The sequence below is a fragment of the Lampetra planeri genome, chromosome 3 (assembly GCF_965212315.1).
Source record: "Lampetra planeri chromosome 3, kcLamPlan1.2.h2, whole genome shotgun sequence".
Classification (NCBI taxonomy): domain Eukaryota; kingdom Metazoa; phylum Chordata; class Hyperoartia; order Petromyzontiformes; family Petromyzontidae; genus Lampetra; species Lampetra planeri.
The window spans coordinates 18,777,189-18,798,010 of NC_136109.1; the positions used below are offsets into that span (position 1 = coordinate 18,777,189).

At 46.7% G+C, this 20,822-nt stretch overlaps 1 protein-coding gene and 1 long non-coding RNA gene across 3 annotated transcripts; both read right to left on the reverse strand.

The window, feature by feature from the left end:
• Positions 1-570: 570 nt before the first annotated feature.
• On the reverse strand, positions 571-14,357 carry IPP (intracisternal A particle-promoted polypeptide). Its single transcript, XM_078622628.1, has 10 exons — positions 14,263-14,357; positions 11,660-12,436; positions 10,472-10,692; positions 10,078-10,288; positions 8,637-8,798; positions 8,086-8,253; positions 7,577-7,714; positions 6,644-6,766; positions 5,791-6,011; positions 571-4,581 (listed from the first exon to the last, which is right to left on the reverse strand). Exons 2-10 carry the CDS (start codon positions 12,237-12,239, stop codon positions 4,303-4,305), a joined length of 2,103 nt encoding a protein of 700 aa, XP_078478754.1. The 5' UTR covers positions 12,240-12,436; positions 14,263-14,357; the 3' UTR covers positions 571-4,302.
• Positions 14,358-15,613: 1,256 nt separating this feature from the next.
• Positions 15,614-20,669, reverse strand: LOC144739736 (uncharacterized). 2 transcript variants are annotated; one of them, XR_013589502.1, is made up of 4 exons: positions 20,563-20,669; positions 19,316-19,420; positions 18,408-18,475; positions 15,614-17,755 (listed from the first exon to the last, which is right to left on the reverse strand). It is a non-coding gene; the product is annotated as an uncharacterized LOC144739736 (long non-coding RNA). The 2 variants fall into 2 exon arrangements; XR_013589506.1 differs by lacking the exon at positions 20,563-20,669 and adding an exon at positions 20,155-20,252.
• Positions 20,670-20,822: the final 153 nt, after the last annotated feature.

Genomic DNA, 20,822 nt, shown 5'->3' on the forward strand with positions numbered 1-20,822 from the left:
GTGAAAGTGGAAAGCTGATACCAACAGAAAATAACATTATAAACCGGAATAAAAAAAACATGTTTATATGCAGAAGAGATTTGCAGATGTTACCACTGTCCTTTGCAGTGCTTGTGGTGGCAACAATGAGCTTTCAATTGCTGAGATCCTGATATTGATTCATGTTTTAGCCAACCGTGTTCTCAAGTGTGGCAAGTTGGTCAAACTCAGTCCAGTTATGAATTACTTCATAAAAAACATGTTTTTGGTTTGTCACTTAATTTAATATATTTCCCACTCTGCAGACTAAGCAAAACATTTTGAGGCTTTATTGCCATACAGCAACTACCTCGGTAGCCTGCGTGCCCCGCGTGTAGACAAGATGAAACAAAAAGCGCTTTCAGCAGTAGTTCTGTGACATTAACTTGAGGGCATTGACCGACAGTGGCCATTGCGGAGCTGACCATGGGAGTTTCCCAATGCCAAGTGCTTCATCTTATGGCAACACAATACAAGCAGCAGCACAAGCAGAGCATAATTAGAGCAGGAAAGATTAAACACAATTTAAAGGACTTTTATGGAAAAACAGTATTTACAAAAGCCACACCACTTTAATGCACAAAAAAACAACCCACATCGGTTATTTAACCAGGCGACTTTAAATCAAAAATTAAAATGTAAATGTAAGGACTTTCAACTGGAATCTTGCAAATAAATTAATATCTCATTTGGGGACAGGCTCAGCCCATCCCTCCACGGCGTATTAATCGGGAATACTTTGTCTCGATTTTTCAATCACGTTTGTGTTCTCATTTTTTCAGCTTCGTATTTCGTGTTCAGCCTAAATGTAACAGCACATCACTTGCATATTATTTGCATAAATTGTAAATATATTCTCTCGTACGCACAATTCGACGCATGTATCGCGAGTGTAAAAGACAATTACACACCTTGTGGTAGTTCCCTGTAAAGATTGGCCCATTCATGGTTGTGGAGTTTCCACTGCTGGCTATGAGTCATCAGCAGATATGAGCACCATCCTTGTTTCAGTAAGGAGACACTTTAATGTGTCATTTTAGTAAAAAAAATCATAAAAATGTGAAAATAAATACTTCCTCGTATGGCTGAAGTTCATGTAGAGCCACAAGTACAATTTTACATTGAGGTGGTGGAGCCAGATAATTGCATCAGGAATAGTGGAGTGTTTAGCTGTGATGAGGCCTCCTTTGTATTTGTGAAACAAAACTGACCCGACACTTATAAAAAAAAGATGACAATAGATGATGATAAATGGGTTATCACCTGATTAAATAAAGGTGATAAATAAATCATATTTTGGAAATGTACAAAATGTACATATTCTTTGGGTCTTTCGGTAAAGCCACTTAGATAGAAAATGAATAATAACAAATAAAAATATCACGACGTTTCGATCGCAACACAAGCAATCGTCATCAGCTGAAAAAATATAGCGGGAGAGCTGCTGAGGCAGGATGTTATAAAGGTTTGAGATGGGTGTAGCCCAAGGGTCATAAGCGAAGTGGGAGGGGCTTGAGATGAAATTTGCATGTCAATGTAAGATGGGTGAGCTGGGCTCAGAGGTCGCAACCGTGTACCCGATACCCGTACCCTACCCATACCCGGCTACCCGTACCCGGCCATTTGCGACCCTGGTGCGGCCGGGTACGGGTACGGGTAAGGAATCAAAACCCGTTTGCGACCTCTGGCTGGGCTACCTCCACGACGACGAAGCTGTGGAGGTGGCCATTGCATTGTGAGAGAATACTTGTTCCGAAAGGCCCCGGGGGAAGGCCGCCTGTTATTTGAGGTATGGCCTGAAGTGGCTCCCGAGGAGGCTTGGGATGACCCAATTGCCGAGGGGTACACCCTCGGCCTGGCCACAGGGCTGACTCAACACGGTGGTGGGGGACGACATAAATGAGTATGGTTTGATATTCTTAGGTTTTTTTCGGTAAAGTCACGTAGGTAACAAATTATTAAAATTAAAAGTAAAATAAAAATAAAAATCAGTGAAATAAAAATAAAATAAAAATCAGTGATTTTTATTTTATATTTATTAATTTTAATCATTTTTTACCTACGTGACTTTACCGAAAAAACCTAAGAATATGAATCCTTGCAGTCACGAAAGCTTCAAATCTAGTATGGGTTGAGCCAGAGAGGGGGACCGTGGAACCCCATGAAGGTGACGGCCGAAATGGACGAAGGGGAGGCCTGCAAGGGGGTGGTGGGAGCGAAGAGGGCTGTGCACCGACAAGTGTGCAGGAACACTTCATCAACTGGGCTCACAAAGGAGCAGAGGGACCTGTCCTGGTTGGCGGTGCGGGATAGATTGGGGACGAGGAGCTTCATGTTTTCCCGCCAATTGGCACGCTCCCCCAAATGCCCGAGGGGCTGCGGCACAGATGAGGTCGCGGTGCACGTCATGGTGAAGTGGCCCTTCGCACAGGAGGTGTGGAGACGGAGCGGTCCGCTGTTGTCCCGGTTTTACCCGGCGCAGGTGTCAATGCGGGACATTATGTGGAGGGTCTTAAGGGGCATGGGGGGGGGGACGACAGAGATCGGGCGTGGGCCATAATAGGTGCGACGAAGGCGGCCTTGTGGGGGGCGCGAAGAAAGGAGCTGAATGGGTCTCCTGTGACGCCTTTGGGGGGGTGTTACTGGCCGAGGAGGCTGCTGGACAGGGTGATGGGAGTGGACCGGGTTGCGCTGGGATACAAGGCTGCGGGTATGAAGTGGAAGTGGCCCCTACCCGGGGTGGGGTAGGGAGGGGTCGGGGGTATGGGGAAGGGACGGGGGGGGGGGGACATGCGCGATCTTGCCGGCCTGCTGAGTGGTGCGGGCGAGGGATGTCCGTGTTCGGTCGAGGGAAGGCGATGTGGTGAAATGGTGATGGGGACGGTGGTTGTGGGGGTGCGGGGCGGTGGGCGTTGCGGTGGCAGGGTTTTTGCATTGTATATGGGGGGGGGGGGGTGCCCGCGGATGTGACAGAGATCGGAATGGGCCCGTCGTGGTGCCCAGGATGGAGTGCTGTTTCTTGTGTTTTCTTGGGTTCTCTTTGTATGCGCTGAGAAATTAATAAAACCCTTTAAATTGAAATTGAGAGAATACTTGTGTTGCGATCGAAACGTCGTGATTTTGTATTTATAATTTTTCTATCTACGTGGCTTTACCGAAATACCCAAAGAATATGAATTCCTGCAGTCACGAAAGCTTTAAGTCAAAATGTACATACTTTATATTACATAACTAATGACATAGAACTGCCTAAATCCACACATTCCCATATACCCAAATGGGTAACACTATAGCAGAGCTACGACCTTCAATCCAACTCTAACCCTATCAGCCTGCGTGACTCAATGGTCACAGCGTGTGATGCCTGGTCAAAAGGTCTTAAATTCAAAGTCTCGCCTGGGTTTGACGAGGCTCATGATCATCCCTCTCGGGTAAATAACATGAATACTGGCCTGGCTGTGCAGAGCCATGCCTTACAAGGCCTAATTGGGACTAAACAGGTCCTACCTTGAAGTCAAGCGTGGTTGTCCTACAGTGATACTTGTCTCTGTCATGGAAATATATCATTTCTAACCCAGGCGGCTTGTGATTGTCAACCGAGATGAGTGCAACTCCATGTTCAATTGAGTAAGCAAACACACTGACCTCCGCTAACACTCAATCTTAACCTCCAGTCTCATTAGGAATCTTTCTCAGGCCCACTTAGACCTGGTCTTGCCTGTTAAGGCCTAACTGGCAGAGGTGGGACAAAGTCATTGTTATGCAAGTCCAAGTCGAGTCGCAAGTCATCAAATTCATGACTCGAGTCTGACTCGAGTCCAAGTCACATGACTCGAGTCCACATCTCAGAGGTGGGACAAAGTCATTGTTATGCAAGTCCAAGTCGAGTCGCAAGTCATCAAATTCATGACTCGAGTCTGACTCGAGTCCAAGTCACATGACTCGAGTCCACACCTCTGCTAACTGGGCCCGATCAGGATTTTGCTGGACCCGTTAAACTCCAGTTCGGCCTTATAAAGCCTGGCACCTTCCTGCATGATCCTCGACCTAAACGGATCTGATAGGGGTTTCGTTAGGCACTTCTTGTTCCCAAAGAGGCCTAATAATATCTGGCCAAACCAGTTCAGATCTAGCCCGTATTTGGTCATGATATCGTGGGACCAGTTCAGGCCTAATCATGCCAGGCAATTCCTGGTGATGCCTCTCCAGGTCTAATATGGCTCAGTCAGGGTCCAGTTGGGTCCGCTAAGGTCTGCCTCAAGCCTGCTCGGCCCCTGCGCGAGTTTAGATCGCGGCAAGGCCGGCCTCCGTGCGGCTCGTCACGAGCCTTCCGAGCGTCTGCCACGTGCCGCTGGTCGGGTCGAACATCTCCGTGCTGTCGAGCGTCACGGGGGGCGCCGTCCCCCACAAGGAGCCCTCTGCGCCTGGCAACGCCATGGAGGAGAAGAGCCCACCCCCCGGGGGGGCTATGCGGCCCCCCGTCACGTACAGGCGGCCCCCGACGGCCACCGCGGCGCAACCGGCACGGGCGCAGGGCATGGGCGGGGCTTCCTGCCAACATTCCTGGTGGCCACATGGAGGAGGGAGAGGCAGCAACAAGGAAGGGGAAGAGAGGGGAAGGCAGAGGAGGAATCGGATTATTGGTTGATCCAACAAGGCTAACTGCTGAAATGAACTCATCACGGTCTGGCTTATAGCTCTTGTTGTAATGCATTCAGCTCATTGTTCATGGGCTCTGCTTTTCATCTCATCACCATCTGGTTTTCTCCATTGTTACAGTCAACACATCCTTCAAGGATTTCTCTTAATAATAAAGAACTCTTGATAGAGCGACCTTTGCGCCGGAGGCATCTCAGAAAGCTTTACACGCCAAAGCGACTTACAAAACCTCTCATCTCAAACACTTGAAAGGGCACCCCCAGTGGCAGCTGCCCCTGTGCAGCACTAGGTGACTCAGTGCCTAGCCTGTGAGCGGGCATTAGTCTGCAAGTAGGGGGAGATGACTGCTATGGGTAATCTATTTAGAGTAATTTGTGGGCAAATTTTGACTATTATGCTGACACACAATGGACTGCTCTTGCAAATTACGTCAGGGGATCTCATGGTTAGTACACCCACAGTAATAACCAGAGTGCCCAAAGTAATAACCAGGGTGGCCTGCCAGATTCCAACCATAAACCTCTGCAACAAGCGGAGATCCCGCTACCAATGGGTCATGTTCTGCGACTTTCTATTGCACCTCAGTGACGTTGCTGCATTGACATTGTATGGGACAGACATCGCAGTGACATCAATAAATAGTTGTTATAATGCTGTGATTGAGACTGAGATTGAAGTATTGTTTCTCTTGGGAAAGGTTTTAAACTTATAGGGGAATTCCCATGACACACAGCCTAGGTGTGCAGTTACTAGAGAAGAGCCACTGTGTCTCTTGGTTTGTCTTCTCTTTTATATATATACCAACAAAAAATTGTGAACCAAATATTCAAATTATCAGTCACTCAGGAACCTCTTCATCGTTTTTCACACTAAGCCATGGAGCCAGCCATTACAACTATGAAAACTATAAACATTTTATTATTTCACCACGTAAGGCCCACTGAGTTATATCGCTCTTTTCAGAAGCAAACCGGCCACAGATGATAGCTCAACGAAGTGGCTTATCATGTGAAAATGTATACCAGTCAAATACTCTAAACGCATGTTTCTAAATGTGGAGGGGAAAAACCGGAGGACCCGGGGAAATATCCATGCGACCACGGGGAGACTTGCCTCATCGGGCGAGTACACCTCCACGGAGTCGAGGGCGCCCAGCGCGTCGTCCCAGCCTCCGAGCGCGTAGATGCGACCGCCCAGTGCGCACAGCGCCACGTGGGAGCGCGCGCGCTGCAGCGCAGGCAGCCACGTCCAGCGCTGCCTCCGCGGATCGAACGACGCCGTTGACGAGAGCTCCGAGCTGCCCACGCCCAGCCCACCCGCCACGTAGATCAGGCCTGGCAAGCGCGCCGGCAGCGGAAGTGGAGAGAGAAGCAGAAGAAAGCGGATACAACGAGGAGAGAAGGAGACGTTAAAGGGAGAAGGCAGACATGCAGAGAAGGGAGATATGGGGTTGAATAAAGAGAGGCAAGGAGATAAGGGAGATATAGGAAGCAGGGAGATATGGGGATTAAGGAGGGATACATGCGGAGAAGAGAAACAGTGAAAAGGGAGACGCAATGTGAAACCAGACAAGAAGGGAGACATTGGAGAAAAAAGGAGATATTTTAAAGGTGACACAGGGAAAACGATGGAGACACAGAGGATAAAGGAGTTATGGGGACGAGGGAGACATCGGCAGGAGGGAGACATCGGGAGAAGGGAGACAGGGAAGGGAAGCATATGTTGAAGCGATATGAGAAACAGGGAGTTGGGAGGCATACAGATACACCGACACATTCAGAGACATGGAGACACAGTGACTTGGTTGTATATTTTATGAGCAAATGCAAATTGTATTCCTCCGCTAAGCAGAAAAACGTAAAGAATAAATTGTATTGGGGTAACAGGCGCATTAGATACAGGACACAGAGGCATTGACTGGGGGGTGGGGGGCAGTGGTGCTGCCTGCAGAGAAAATGGAACGAACCGTCCATGTGGCAGCAGCCAAAGCTGTGACGAGGAGGTTCCATGCTGTCCAGAGCCACCCAGCGATTCTCGGCCGCATCATAACGCTCCACCGATGAGCCTATGTCGGCACCCACCCAGCCTCCTACAGCAGCAGCACAGGCCAGGCAGTCAAACCCACTGGGGAACCCAGCCTCCTAGAAAATGAGACTCAATCAAGACTCGGATCCATAGATTGTCTTAAGAGAGACTGCGATCATAAAACCCAGTCTCAATCGAGACTTTTATTCCAAACATGATCTAAATTCATCCTTTCCTATTCCGGTAACTTACACATACATCTTTCGATTTAAAGCTTTCGTGACTGCAGGGACTCATATTCTTGTTTCTTTCGGTAAAGTCACGTAGAAGGGAAATAATAGTGTTTTATTTATTTTAATATTTCCCTTCTACGTGACTTTACCGAAAAATCCACGGATATTACATGTACATCATCAGTTCCGATGACGTACACATACAGAAAAGGCCATATCGGGAGAACGTGTGGCACAGATTGGCACAAGCTATCACAGGGTGCGGGTCGTGTCGCTACAGTTCTCTGTGGCGAGTACAATGTCTATAAAAACAGCGGCGTCATGCCTCTAAATACAATTTATGCTAACCGCTTGCGGACCCAGAACCCACCCTGCAACTTGCTGTCGTCTCGGAATGGGACGTCTGCAAGTTGCAAGGGTTAAGTGGCGACTCTTACAAAGACTCCGACCCAGAATCCCAATCTCAATCAATACTCAAATCCTGAAACCCATTCTCGATGGCTCTCCATGAAGACAAAAACCGCATACCATGTTTCCTGGAGCCAACAACACTCAATCAAGATTCTGATCCTGAAGCTCAGTGTCAATCAAAACTGTTCCGCCAAAACCCAGAGTGTTGCAACTCTACAGTAAGTGCTTACCCATGACGTAAATGGCTCCATTGCAGACACAGGCTCCAAAGCTGCATCGAGGGGAGAGCATGGATGCTACGGGAGCCCACTGCCGACACACCGGGTCGAACCTCTCCACAAATGCGAAGATCATTGATTCGCTCTCTCCTGAAACAAGATCATCACACAAGACAATTCAGGTGCCCTTGCCAGTCCCAAAATTCAGGCTCATGGATCAGATTACAAGACTAAACTGATGCGATCCCCAAATAACCAAGACACTGATTTTGAGAACAGGTGTCAAATACACTGATCCTAAAACCCAGATTTAATAAAGACTCTGAATCTTGAATGCAGTCCCCATAGAGACTCTGATGCAAAAAAAAGTCTCAATTAAGACTCTAATCTTAAAACCCATCCTCAATCAATACTTTGATCCTGAAACCCAGTCTCAATCAACACTCTTATCATGGCATCGAATCTCAATCAAGATTCTGATCCTAAATCCCAGTCCCCTGGAGCCGATTTTGTAAACTAACCTCCAATCGCGTAAATGAATCCATCGAGCGTGACCACACAGTGACCACTCCGGGCCTGGTGGAGAGATGGTTCCAATGTCCAGTAGAGTGAGATGGTGTCCATACGCTCCACACAGCTCAGAGCGCGGCTGTCTCCCCATCGACCCCCCTGCTGCCTTGTGTATCCTCCTAGGGGCGGCAGGGGGAGGTGGGGAACAGAGGGGGATAAGGAGCTATGACCATGCCCCATGAGCTCCGTTGTACAGTACCCATTAATGCTTTTTATTTCATATATTATTATAGACATAGGTTAACCAGACAGGACTTACAAATGTGGCTTCCAGGTTTCAATATAAAACCTGGTCAATGTAAAAAAAAACTCTGTACCTGAAACCAGTTGGGTGTCAAATCAATGATTTTGATCCTCATACCCAGTCTCTCTGAGTCTCAGACTCTGATGCTGAAACTCAGGTTCCTGGAACCGGGTCTCAATCAACAGACTCTGATCCTGAAACCCAATGTCAATCAAAGCTCGAGTCGTGAATCCTGGTCTCCCGAATCCCGAGTCTCACCGATGACGTAGAGGTATTTGCGAGCTTTTCTCCGCGGCTTGGCTCGACGAGAAAAGTCAGAGGTGGAGACGGCGGTTGGTCGGGAGGACTTGCTCAGTCGAGGGACCTGGTACTCATCCAGCAAAACCTGCAGGGCCACTCGAACGCTGAGATCTTCAATGGCTGAGACACAAGCACATGAGAAAGTGCCGATTGTTTGCGGGACGACGGAACACAGCTCTCATCTTGCGTTGTTTTGTTTTTCTGAATTGGGCTGCATGGGACCCATGATTATTTTGTGCAGAAATCTTGGCTAAATTAATACTGCTAGAGAACCATGCTTCACAAGCTCATAGGCTAATAGACCTGAATATAATTATATTTTAACATTGTGAAATACAGCCTTGTCCATACCATTGGAACCTCATTTGCCAGTAAAAAAAATATGATAATTGTTTTTTTACCCTTCTATCTGGCAACAAAACTGACGCCTTTTGGCGTCATCTGGTCCAACCCATATGAGACTAGGCTCTAAGGAAAGCTGTCTCGGGTGTGGACCAATCAACTTCAAGGACAGTGCATATATTATCAGAGTTATGTTTTTTGTTTGTATTATGGCTGCAGGTATTGTGGTCTATGCAAACATGACTCCTTGTAAAAAAAGGTGTCAGTTTTGTTGCCAGATAGAAGGGTAAAAAAACAATTATCAGCCTTGTCCATACTTTAAAATCTTATTTTGTATATGTGTACCTAGTAGGATGCACGTATTATTTCACTCATGAGACATGAATTAATCATGGGCATGAGAAAATAACATTTATCATTTATGCCAATTATACACTTACATTTAAGCTAATAGAACTGTACAAAAACATTATTTTAAGGAATGATAGAAATGGGATGGTCAGAATGAGAAAAATACAATAAGATATTGAATCGAACTACGACCAGAATTGTAACAGTTACACTCGAGAATACAATTTTTCTTTATAAACAATATAAATGTGACATCTCATTTCGCCACACATAAACAGTGGCCATATGGATTGAAAGCTTTCGTGACTGCAGGGATTCATCTTCTTGGTTCTTTCGGTAAAGTCACGTAGAAGGGAAATAATAAAATATGTTACATTTTTATTATTTCCCTTCTACGTGACTTTACCGAAAGAACCAAGAAGTAGTGGCCATATGTATTACATATAAAGAGAAACAGTCATCGGCAAAGAAAAACAGGAATGTCTTGAGCTTGAACTTGAACAGGAGGTTGTCAGCACCAATGGCTGGGGGAAGGGGGTTCATGAAATTACCATGGGGTGGATTAATCCTTGCATATCGAGTATCTAGGCTACGTGCCGTTTTCAATTTCTGCTCGTCAGAAAATAAGCATTGCAAGTCTAATGACACCACAGCCGCAACTAACGTCCACCTCCCAACACCATCGCTGCCACCACCACCCCCTCACCGTCGATGGTGGAGGTGACGGTGGTGGGCGGGATCAGTGGGAGCCGCACGGCTTTGATGATGTGGAGGAGGTGGAGGCGGCGCGAGGCCGGAGCGTGCAGCAACCAGCGCATCGCCGCTGTCAGCACCTGCTCCTCACGCTCCACGCGCAGCTCCTCGCTGCCCAGGGCATTCAGCACCAGGGCTGGGGGGAGCGACAAGAACTCCACCTCCTGCTGGCAGCAGCAGAGACACTCATTACTCCTGACGTATGTATGAACTCTTTTCGCACCATACGTAGCCAACCGTGCTAATTGGAGGTGTGACAATGACTGATTGAGTGGCGACAACAACTCATTGCTACATGGCCATTATGAACCTTGTGAGAAACCGGACAGCAGGCCCAGGAACCTGACCTCAGACACGGGAACGAAGTTGTCATAGAAGAACTGGCAGGCATGGGCCTCCAGGTCGGGACAGGAGATGGCGGTGGCGAACATCATCACCCCCAGGCAGTTCTCAGCCGATATGTGCTCCCGCAGGAAGTCACTGCAGATCCTAACGACGCCGGCCAAGCTAAGCATGTCGGCAGCAATGGCGACGTCCTGGACGTTTGATTCGGACAACTTGAGAGAGCCTGGGGGATGGATAGGGACAGAGACAGGTTGTTTCAAAAAGATGGAGAGACAGAACGAAATACAGACACATTCATTGATATACAAAACGAGACAGATATAAACAATAGACAAAAGTATACAGACACAACCAAACACAAGGAAACATCCATGGGTATGTGTTGCTATGACTCATAACGAATTCGTCGTGAATTGCAATCACAGTATAATTGTAATTTCAGCAAAGCTGCTGTCATTTCCATTATAATTTAGCCTACGGCTGATCGGCTGCCAGTTAAAATCACAATCACGAGATGACTCACCCCATCACTATCAGGATTATCATCTCTCCGACTAAATGAGTAGCACTAAACATGTGGGAAGTCAATAGGGGTTGTTCCATCGAAATTTGCCTCCATTGCGGTAATGTGGATTCCAACTCTAGCTCGAGGCTTGAATTCAAATCATCTCTCCCTGGGGTCGCACTCATCTCAATCGACAGCCTCATATCGGCAATATAAATTGCATACTCCCATGGCGGCGAACAATTTTTCCATGGAAAAACCACAGATGACTTCCCACAAATTGTTGCCACTCATTTTATCAACCTTGAAGGGATGATAATGGTGCTCGTGATGATGCTGCTACTAATGACGAAGCTAATGGTGATAAGGAAAATACAAATTTACATGTATTTGTAAGGCGCCTTCCACTAATATCTCAAGGCACCTTGATGATGATCATGAACGATGATGGTGTTACAAGATAGTGTTACAAGACTATGAAAAAGGGTCATTTCCCAAAATGTCTCCCAGTATAGATATTTTTTTTATTTCAAGGTCACACTCTTATGAACGAATGTGTTCATTGTTTTTGTAAATTGTGCTTATGCACCACTGCAAACACTGTATCATCAAATAATTTGTTTAGTTTACAAGGCAATAACGTTATTTCAAGCTTCACCCTTGTTAGTGATCATCACCCACTCACCTGTGTACACGTAGTTCAGCAAAATCTCAAAGGTCTCCGCATCAATGCCTCCTATTTGAACCAAAGGCTCAGACTCGACCACCTTGCTTGCCTTGTCGGAGTCACCATCTACTTTCGTGTGACTCCCACTGTCAACACCACCACCGTCGTCACCACCACCGTCGTCACCACCACCGTCGTCACCACCACCGTCGTCACCACCACCGTCGTCACAACCGCCGTCGACAGCGCCATCGGCGGGGACCCCACCAGTAGTTGCTGTGGCAACGGACAACGGTCCGGCGAACATAGCTTGAAAGTAGGGGCTCGCCGCCGCCAAAACAGCCGAATGGGCGCAAAACTGCGCTCCGCCCACAGAAAGGCGGGCGTCGCACAGCGTGGCGTCCTTGCGGAGGGCGTTGAGTGACCGCAGCAGGCGCACCGCGTGCGTCTCGTCCTGATAGCAGCGCTGATCGGTGGTGGCCCCTCCTGGGTGAAGGGTTGAGGAAGGAGTCGCTTCCGAGTCGGGAGTAGAATCCGGCGTGGAACCAGGGACGACGTCCGGGTCGAAGGTCGAGCGCGAATAGTTGGGAGTGGCCATTTTTTGGGTGGCGGTTTTGTTGGGTTTTTTGTCGATTTAATTTTAGTTTTGAAGTAAATTTGTTGCATGTATTCTCATAATAGCATTTTTAATACAATAAAATTAATTTAATCAGGTTTTTCAACTTGACTTTTTTCATAAAATGCTCTTCAGTACTTTGATCATATTAAAATATGATGTTATTACTTCCGAGAAACCTGAAATACAAACACAAAAACACTTGTTTAACAGTTTATACTTCATGAATTTGTTTCTTGACTTAAAGCTTTCGCGACTGCAGGAATGTATATTCTTGGCTCTTTCGGTAAAGTCACGTAGATAGGTTCAAAGACGTGACTTTACCGAAAGACCCAAGAATATGAATTTGTTTCTCTCGAGGAATAGATAAGTTATGTCAAACATTGACCCTGCAATCTCTTAGACCCTAAGTTTAGGTTCTGGAGTTGGGTGTCTGTCTCAATGTATTACAATGGCCGTTAGGTCCATAATGGCCATGTCAGGTTTAAGAATGGTACACTATCAGCAAACATCTGAGAGCCTGCGTAAAATCCATGGGTCTGGGTGTCTCAAAGATTTATAATGGCCAATTTGGGGACACAATTACCCCTTGTCGAATGGCACATTCGGGCCAAATCAGCACAAAACCCTCACAGTATGGGTGGGTTTCCACTGGCTATTTGGTGTGCCGAGCTGGAACCAAAACGTGATACAATGGCCTCACGAGGCATCTGAACCTGGCCCAGGGCAACAGAGCGGGTGGAGCCAATGCATTGTGTATAATGTAGCCATCAACACGCGCCCCTTCGACTCCTTCGTTGCATGTGATGGCGCCACCAGCAGGGCTCAGCTTCTGCAATGGAAAACAACCTGGCGGCGCCGCCCCGGGCTGGCTCGGCGTGGCCCCAGCGCGGCTCGATTGTGCAGTGGGAAAAAGAGGTGCAGTACAAGCCAACAGTCGCAGAAGGTTGTGGATTAAAGCCACCGGGGTTTGTGTCTCTGTCTCACGATGGTTGGATGGCCTTGCGCCAGCAATCACTGATGTCCTGGGTTTAAGCCCTGGAACTAGGTGTATTTCTCAATGCGTTGAGAATGGCCATGTAAGCATTACAATCACAATGAGCCAGCAACCTCTGGGGGTGGGCGGTGGGGATTTGGGGTGGTGGGGGGCTGGTGGGGGTGGTGGGGGGCTGGTGGGGGGGGGTGGGGGGCTGGTGGGGGGGGGGTGGGGGGCTGGTGGGGGGGGGGGGTGGGGGGCTGGTGGGGGTGGTGGGGGGTGGTGGGGGGTGGTGGGGGCTGGTGGGGGCTGGTGGGGAGCCGGTGGGGAGCCGGTGGGGGGGGGGGGTCGGTGGGGAGCCGGTGAGGGGCTGGTGGGGGCCCCGTGGGGGGGGGTGGGGGGCCCGTGGGGGGGGGGGGAGATCTTTGTCTTAACGCCGTCAAGACCGTCACAGCGCAGTTAACCAGCACGTCCCTTCATGTACACGGAGACGATCCCCCACCCACCCATCCGAACACACTGAGCTCAGCGCGTTGAGAAGTTGCCGTGACAGAGTGTTGCAGAGACAACCAACAAGCAGGCCGAGGGAGTGGAGGGAGTGCACGGGCCCGCGCTGGGGACCCAACCCGGACCTCGCCAGCGGTCGCCGCCCCGTCCGCAGGATTAAACAGCCAGGCTGGAAGTAGTTGACCGCCGTGTAACAAGCACCGCAATAAAGTGTGGGGGTTTTGTTTGTTGTTACGTTGAAAGCAATGGCAACGTCATACGCCGGCTCGGCCCCAAGCGGCGGTTGTGGAATGAGGGGAACCTGTCACCATTTTTCCCGCAGGGAGATTAATGCAAGCGTGGAGGCTTCGTCAAGGCCTACTCAATGCCCGACTCGCTGTAAAATAATCGCTGTTTGTAAGTAACTTCACTTGCAGTGCAATTAAAGTTTTTTTTCAATACTTTCCCATCGTTATCAGAACTTAAGAGGTGGCTATGCAAAAAAAATGTGTAATCGCCAATGTACAATATCCCCGCCCTCACCTTGATCGATGTTGTTACTCGGCATCACAGGCGGGCCGCTCTGAGGTGGACGGGGGGTGGGGAGCTCCTCTCGAGGGGCGCCCCCAGCGGCAGCAGCAGCGCGGTGCAGCTGAACTCCGATTGAATATCGCCTGACGAAGCTGGTTTGCGATCGCACGCGAAACGTCGTACTCGAATTGTAAATGTGGGTGGGGTTAACTCTCCAATCCACCGTTTGTGTTAATTATATTAGCCATATTCTTAGGTTTTTTTGGTAAAGTCACGTAGGTAAAACATTAAAATTAATAAAAATAAAATAAAAATCACGTTTCGGAGGCAACACAAGCGTCCGTCTGTGTGTTGCCACCGAAACGTCGTGATTTTTATTTTATTTTACTTTTATTAATTTTAATGTTTTACCTACGTGACTTTACCGAAAATACCTAAGAATATGAATCATTGCAGTCACGAAAGCTTCAAATCTAGAATATATTAGCCATCACCACCGCCTTTCATAATACAGGTGTTTTTGGGTTAGATCGTGTAAATATATCAATGTGGTTAAACCCGCCACGACCCGACACAGCCAATTAGTGAGGGTTGTCGCGTAAACAGAACATGCCAACTCATCACTAGTACAGCACACCGGTGTGTTGGAGAGCCAAGCAAGCCACAATATTTATAATCTGAGTATGATGTTTCACCTGTAATTACAACTAGCCGTTGTGGCTTGGCTCTCCAACACACCGGTGTGCTGTACTAGTGATAAATTGGCATGTTCTGTTCACGCGACAAACCTTACCGATTGACTGTGTCGATGGTGGCGGGGTTAAAGACACGTTTATATTTAGGCGATCTAACCAAAATTTGTTTTATGGATATTGGTCGCGAAAGCCTACGTGTTAAACTAACTGCAGTTTCTTGTGCAAAATAGGCAATTATGGCAGCAACGCCCTTATTTTGAAAGACTTGAAAATTGACAATATATGTTTCACTATTCTATTATTACATATGACAGCAATGTGATCAGCAGCTGAATTTTCCAATGTCGAGGTCTGCTAGCCACGACGAGAGGGCTTCAGGCACAAGTTAACATAGTTTTGATATTCCTTCTCTGAAGGAGCACATACTTCAGTGGTTAACTGCCGTTTATATCCGTAGTTTGGGTTGCATGACCACACTACTGTGGCTTGTCTTTATTTTTCCACTTATGAAGGATATTTTTACAACGGCCTGTTAGTGTTCTGATGCGCTTGATGGTTCCACCGGTGTCTTCAAGGAATGTCAAATCCAGGAGGTGCGATGGAAATTAGGTATGAAACGATGCGTGGATTCGTCACGAAAAAAATATATGACACACAAGGTACACGAATGAGAGGGTGATAATTTATTTAAATGTAAGCACATTACGTGGTAAATGTTAATTTTACTTTTAGGTTAATGGGGCCACAAAACTCTACAAATGGCACAGAAAAAAATAAAAACATGGATGGAAATTAGGTATGAAACGATGCGTGGATTCGTCACAAAAAAATCTATGACACACAAGGTACACCAGTGAGAGGGTGATAATTTATTTAAATGTAAGCACATTACGTGGTAAATGTTAATTTTACTTTTAGGTTAATGGGGCCACAAAACTCTACAAATGGCACAGAAAAAAATTAAAACATGGATGTGCTCATACGGTAACAAATTATTCTTGAATGAAATGGAATCACGACCGCAAATTATGACAAGAGCATCGCTGGGGAGGAGTGAATCATTGCATGCGCAGCAGTGATGCGCATACAGTTCCCCATCGTCTTTAATGGGCTTAAAGAAGCACAGCAGGTTTTGATTGGGCCATACAAGTCAGAGCATCAGTACCATCATTTCCCCGTATAAAGTGTGTGAACCTGCAGGCTAGCAATTGAAATGTGCACGTTCTTGGGTCAGATTGTAGACCGAGCTGCGTGCACAACTAATTAAATAAGCAATGTCTCCATCACATATCTGTATCTCCACATCAAAGTACTTTTTATACAACCCATCAGCCGCGCGGCCTTCTGCAGCTAATGGGTTCTGTAACAAATACTTTTATATATAAGACTGGAGACGGATATGTGAAGGAGACAGACTCCTTATTTATTTTCAACGCAATAACGCTCATGATTATTTAGACTTCTCTGTTCATAACTGTCTGCCCTGATTCCTCTCTCCCATCCCCACAATGGGTGCTGTGTCTATTTAAGCCTATTGCGATGGTGGAACATTTTCATCCTGATGATGCCTATAGACTGCTTGCTGTAGTTGAAGCATATGACTTGTCAAACTAAAAGTTGATGTGCCCGAACTTATCTTGGATATTTATATTCATTATGTCTATTCACAACACGTATTACAATTGATTTAACTTTCCAACACATTCAAAACTGATTTTGTCTATATCAGCGGTTCTCAACCCTTTCAAGTGTGAGGACCCCTTTTTCAACCTCCAAACATTTCGCAGGCCACCACATGCTACTGCAGTAGTTATTTGAAATTGTGCATTGCCTTGGTGAGGATGTGATTATATTATTTGTATTTTCCAAGGACCCCCTGTAGTAGCCTCGTGGACCACCAGGGATCCGCGGAACACAGATTTGGAACCGCTGGTCTATATAGTAATGGAGGCACTCTGGAAGGATGGAGATAAAAGAGATTCATGCTCTGAAGAGATGTTTATGTCGGACATACAGGAGATAAGTGTCAGTAGAATAACCTTGGTGGAAACCAGATTTGACTGGCCCATGGAAACCATGGAGAGACAGGAATTTGCAGACTTGGGAAAAGATAACCCTTTATCGGAATTTTACATGGGAAGTTTGAGACGGGATATAACTTCGCAGGCATGTTGCGGTTCATTGTGGGTTAATTCATGATTGTAGTAAGAGCAGCAGTATTGGAGGCATTAATGATGCTGGTAATATGGACAGCGTGGATAGGCAGTAGCACGTTTCGAGGGCAGAGGATGGAAGACGTTTTTAGGTTCGAGATTATTGTATTCATGCTGTTTAGGTTGACAGGCTGCAGGTTGTGAAGCGTAGGTGGTGCAGAGACAGAAGAATGGGCAATAGGAGGTCCAGTCAGATACCAGAATGCCATTCGTCATTTACTCAACCTACACAGAGCAATAGGAGGCAAGTTGGAAATTGACAAAGTAATAATTATTTAAAGCTTTCATGACTGCAGGGATTCATATTCTTGGTTCTTTCGGTAAAGTCACGTAGAAGGGGAATAATAAAATAATATTTATATTATTTTATTATTTCCCTTCTACATTATTTGAATGGGAGAAGTAAAAAGCATAATTATTCCAGGAGTCTGGGACTCAATGCTCGAGTCCATTCCACGAGTTCATCCGCTTCTGCCTCCCAGTTCACATGGTCAGGTTCGATCTGAGGCCGTGGCGTAGGCCGAACCCTTGGGGCTTGCCTAGTCACCCCTACCAGCCTAGGGCTCTGGTCCTGGGTAGAGGTGGAAGCTTGGGTGCCTGAATCATCGTTTGGGTAGAAAAAAGACGCACAGAAAAAACAAGAATTAAAACGAATAATAATTAAAATAATTGTCCTTTTAACTGGTGACAGCTTACTCAGATTAATTATTTTTGTCATTAAATACTATGTCCTTTAAACTGGTGCAAGGCTACGGAGCTATTATCCCTTGAGTCTAACGTTCTTTAACCAGGTGAGAGCCCGTTGAGATTAATTATCTATTGTGAATGTGGCCTTTTATTTATAAAGGCTCTTCAAGACCATTATCCCTTGCGATTGATGTCCTTTATTGACCAGTAGAGAACTACAGAAATTAATTACCTAATGCCAGTGACATCCTTTATGAAAATGAGGGTCGATTGAGAAGTATTATTTGAGTGATGACCATCCTTTAACCAGGCGAGGTCCACTGGGATTCAGTCACACTTTATACACTTTATACAAAACACATTTGTCCTTAAATTGTAAATACTTATTACCTTTATATATCATTCTGGAGAGCCTCATCCAGTCTTTAAAATATTTTTAGGAGAGTCGTTGCATATGATTGGCAAATTCTTTATTGATGGGATACAGCTTTAAAACACATCAGCTATAAATATACCGTAAGTCAATGACAACCTACTTGCTATCCTGACTGGTAAGACTCACCGGGGTTTTGAGTGGTGGCGGTTTGGGACCAGTGGCTGAGATAATCGCTGAAGGGAATAACTTTAACCCTAAAAACACACACACAAATATACACACTGTTTCACTATACCCAAAGATCAACATGTCACCTATTGGGGCAAATGATGTTGTTCATCATCAACAGCCACGATCAATCCACGGCTGTTTGAAGGCCTCAGAAAGCCACCGCCAACCCTTCTAGCACCTGCCCAGCAGCTGATTGTCTGGGAGATGCTCTCATTTGGCTGCCACTCCACATTAGTCCCGACGACCCGTCATCATGCCTTCTGGGGACATGTCCTGCCCAAGCCCACTGTCTTAATAGTCAATATACGAGGGGGTGGTATGGCCAGAACCAAGCTCGGTTGCTGATTTCCTCACTTATTGTACGGTACTCGTTTGAAGCTGAGTCGACTTAGGGGAGGACCAGGATGGGTTCAGGTTCATACTGCAGTGTGTGAACCACTGCACCACAGACACAAATATAAATATCTCTCTTATAGCCTTAACCGACTTGGGGCCAGTGATGTTTGCGAGCACCTACGAAAGCTAGCACGGCACGCGTGGTGGCGAATGGCCATCTGCATGCTCAACCGCCTTAAACAAAGACACATGTCCATTATGTATATTTATAAAGATACATTGCGGTTATCATACTGGTGCTGCTGTTGATGATGGTAATAACACTGATAATGATAATACTGCTGCTGCTGATGACAATATATGGTTGATCCTAATTTTGATCCTGCCACTGCTGTGACTGATGTTGCTTCTGATATTGATGACAATGAAGCCGCTGACGCTGTTGTTGATGATAATTCTGTTGCTGATAAGGGTGCTGATGATGTTGCTGTTCATGATTATGCTGCTGATGTCAATGACGATGATACCTCGAGCAGCTGTTCTTCACAACCGTGTCCACTCTTTGCTTGATGTCACCCTTGACGCGTGGCTCCATTCACGTTCATCCCCGATCAATATCTCCGCACCGTTCCCTGAGGGCAATCAACGCAACACTCCATCAATAATTGTCACCTCTTAACGAGGCCCGGCATCGTCACCTTCTCCAGGAGCTACACACCGAGGCTTCGTTCACGAGTAAAAAACAAACTTTGAAGTAACTTTCTTCAGTGCTTCCGTGATTGTAATGCAGTCACTGTGTTTAAAAAACATGATACAGTTAGTCACAACGAAGAGGTGAAATAAGGGGAGTCGTTTACAAGAGGTTAATTGTCCTCTAATGTATTCTCACCTGGTTAAATAAAGGATGTCAATCACGAAAAACACTCAATCTCAATGGGCTCCTCACACCTGGTTAAATAAAGGATGTCAATCACGAGACACACTCAATCTCAATGGGCTCTCTCTCACACATGGTTAAATAAAGGACATCAACCATGAGAGACAACCTCAATGAGCCCTTCTGGTTGAATAAAGGACGTCAATCACGAGATCATCTTAATGGGCTCCTCACCTGGTTAAATAAAGGACGCCAATCACGAGATCATCTTAATGGGCTCCTCACCTGGTTGAATAAAGGACGTCAATCACGATGTCATCTTAATGGGCTCCTCACCTGGTTAAATAAAGGACGTCAATCACGATGTCATCTTAATGGGCTCCTCACCTGGTTGAATAAAGGACGTCAATCACGATGTCATCTTAATGGGCTCCTCACCTGGTTAAATAAAGGACGTCAATCACGATGTCATCTCAATGGGCTCCTCACCTGGTTAAACGAAGGACGTCAATCACGATGTCATCTTAATGGTCTCCTCACCTGGTTAAATAAAGGACGTCAATCACGATGTCATCTCAATGGGCTCCTCACCTGGTTAAACGAAGGACGTCAATCACGATGTCATCTTAATGGTCTCCTCACCTGGTTAAATAAAGGACGGCAATCACGATGTCATCTCAATGGGCTCCTCACCTGGTTAAACGAAGGACGTCAATCACGATGTCATCTTAATGGTCTCCTCACCTGGTTAAACGAAGGACGTCAATCACGATGTCATCTTAATGGGCTCCTCACCTGGTTAAACGAAGGACGTCAATCACGATGTCATCTTAATGGGCTCCTCACCTGGTTAAACGAAGGACGTCAATCACGATGTCATCTTAATGGGCTCCTCACCTGGTTAAACGAAGGACGTCAATCACGACGGAGTGAAACTCGCCTGGTGACGCTGAGCGCCACGCGTGTTTGTACAGTTTCGCGATGACGTCACCACCTCGGCGTCCCCTCGCGGTTGCTGCGGATACCCCGAAACGACGTCACTTGGCAGCCTTGCGGCTACGTCACCTCACTGGTAGGATGACGTCACAGGCACACTAGCGGCGCTGTCGGCGTGACGTCGTGTTGGCTGACAAGAGGCGCGTGCGATTCAGGTCCCG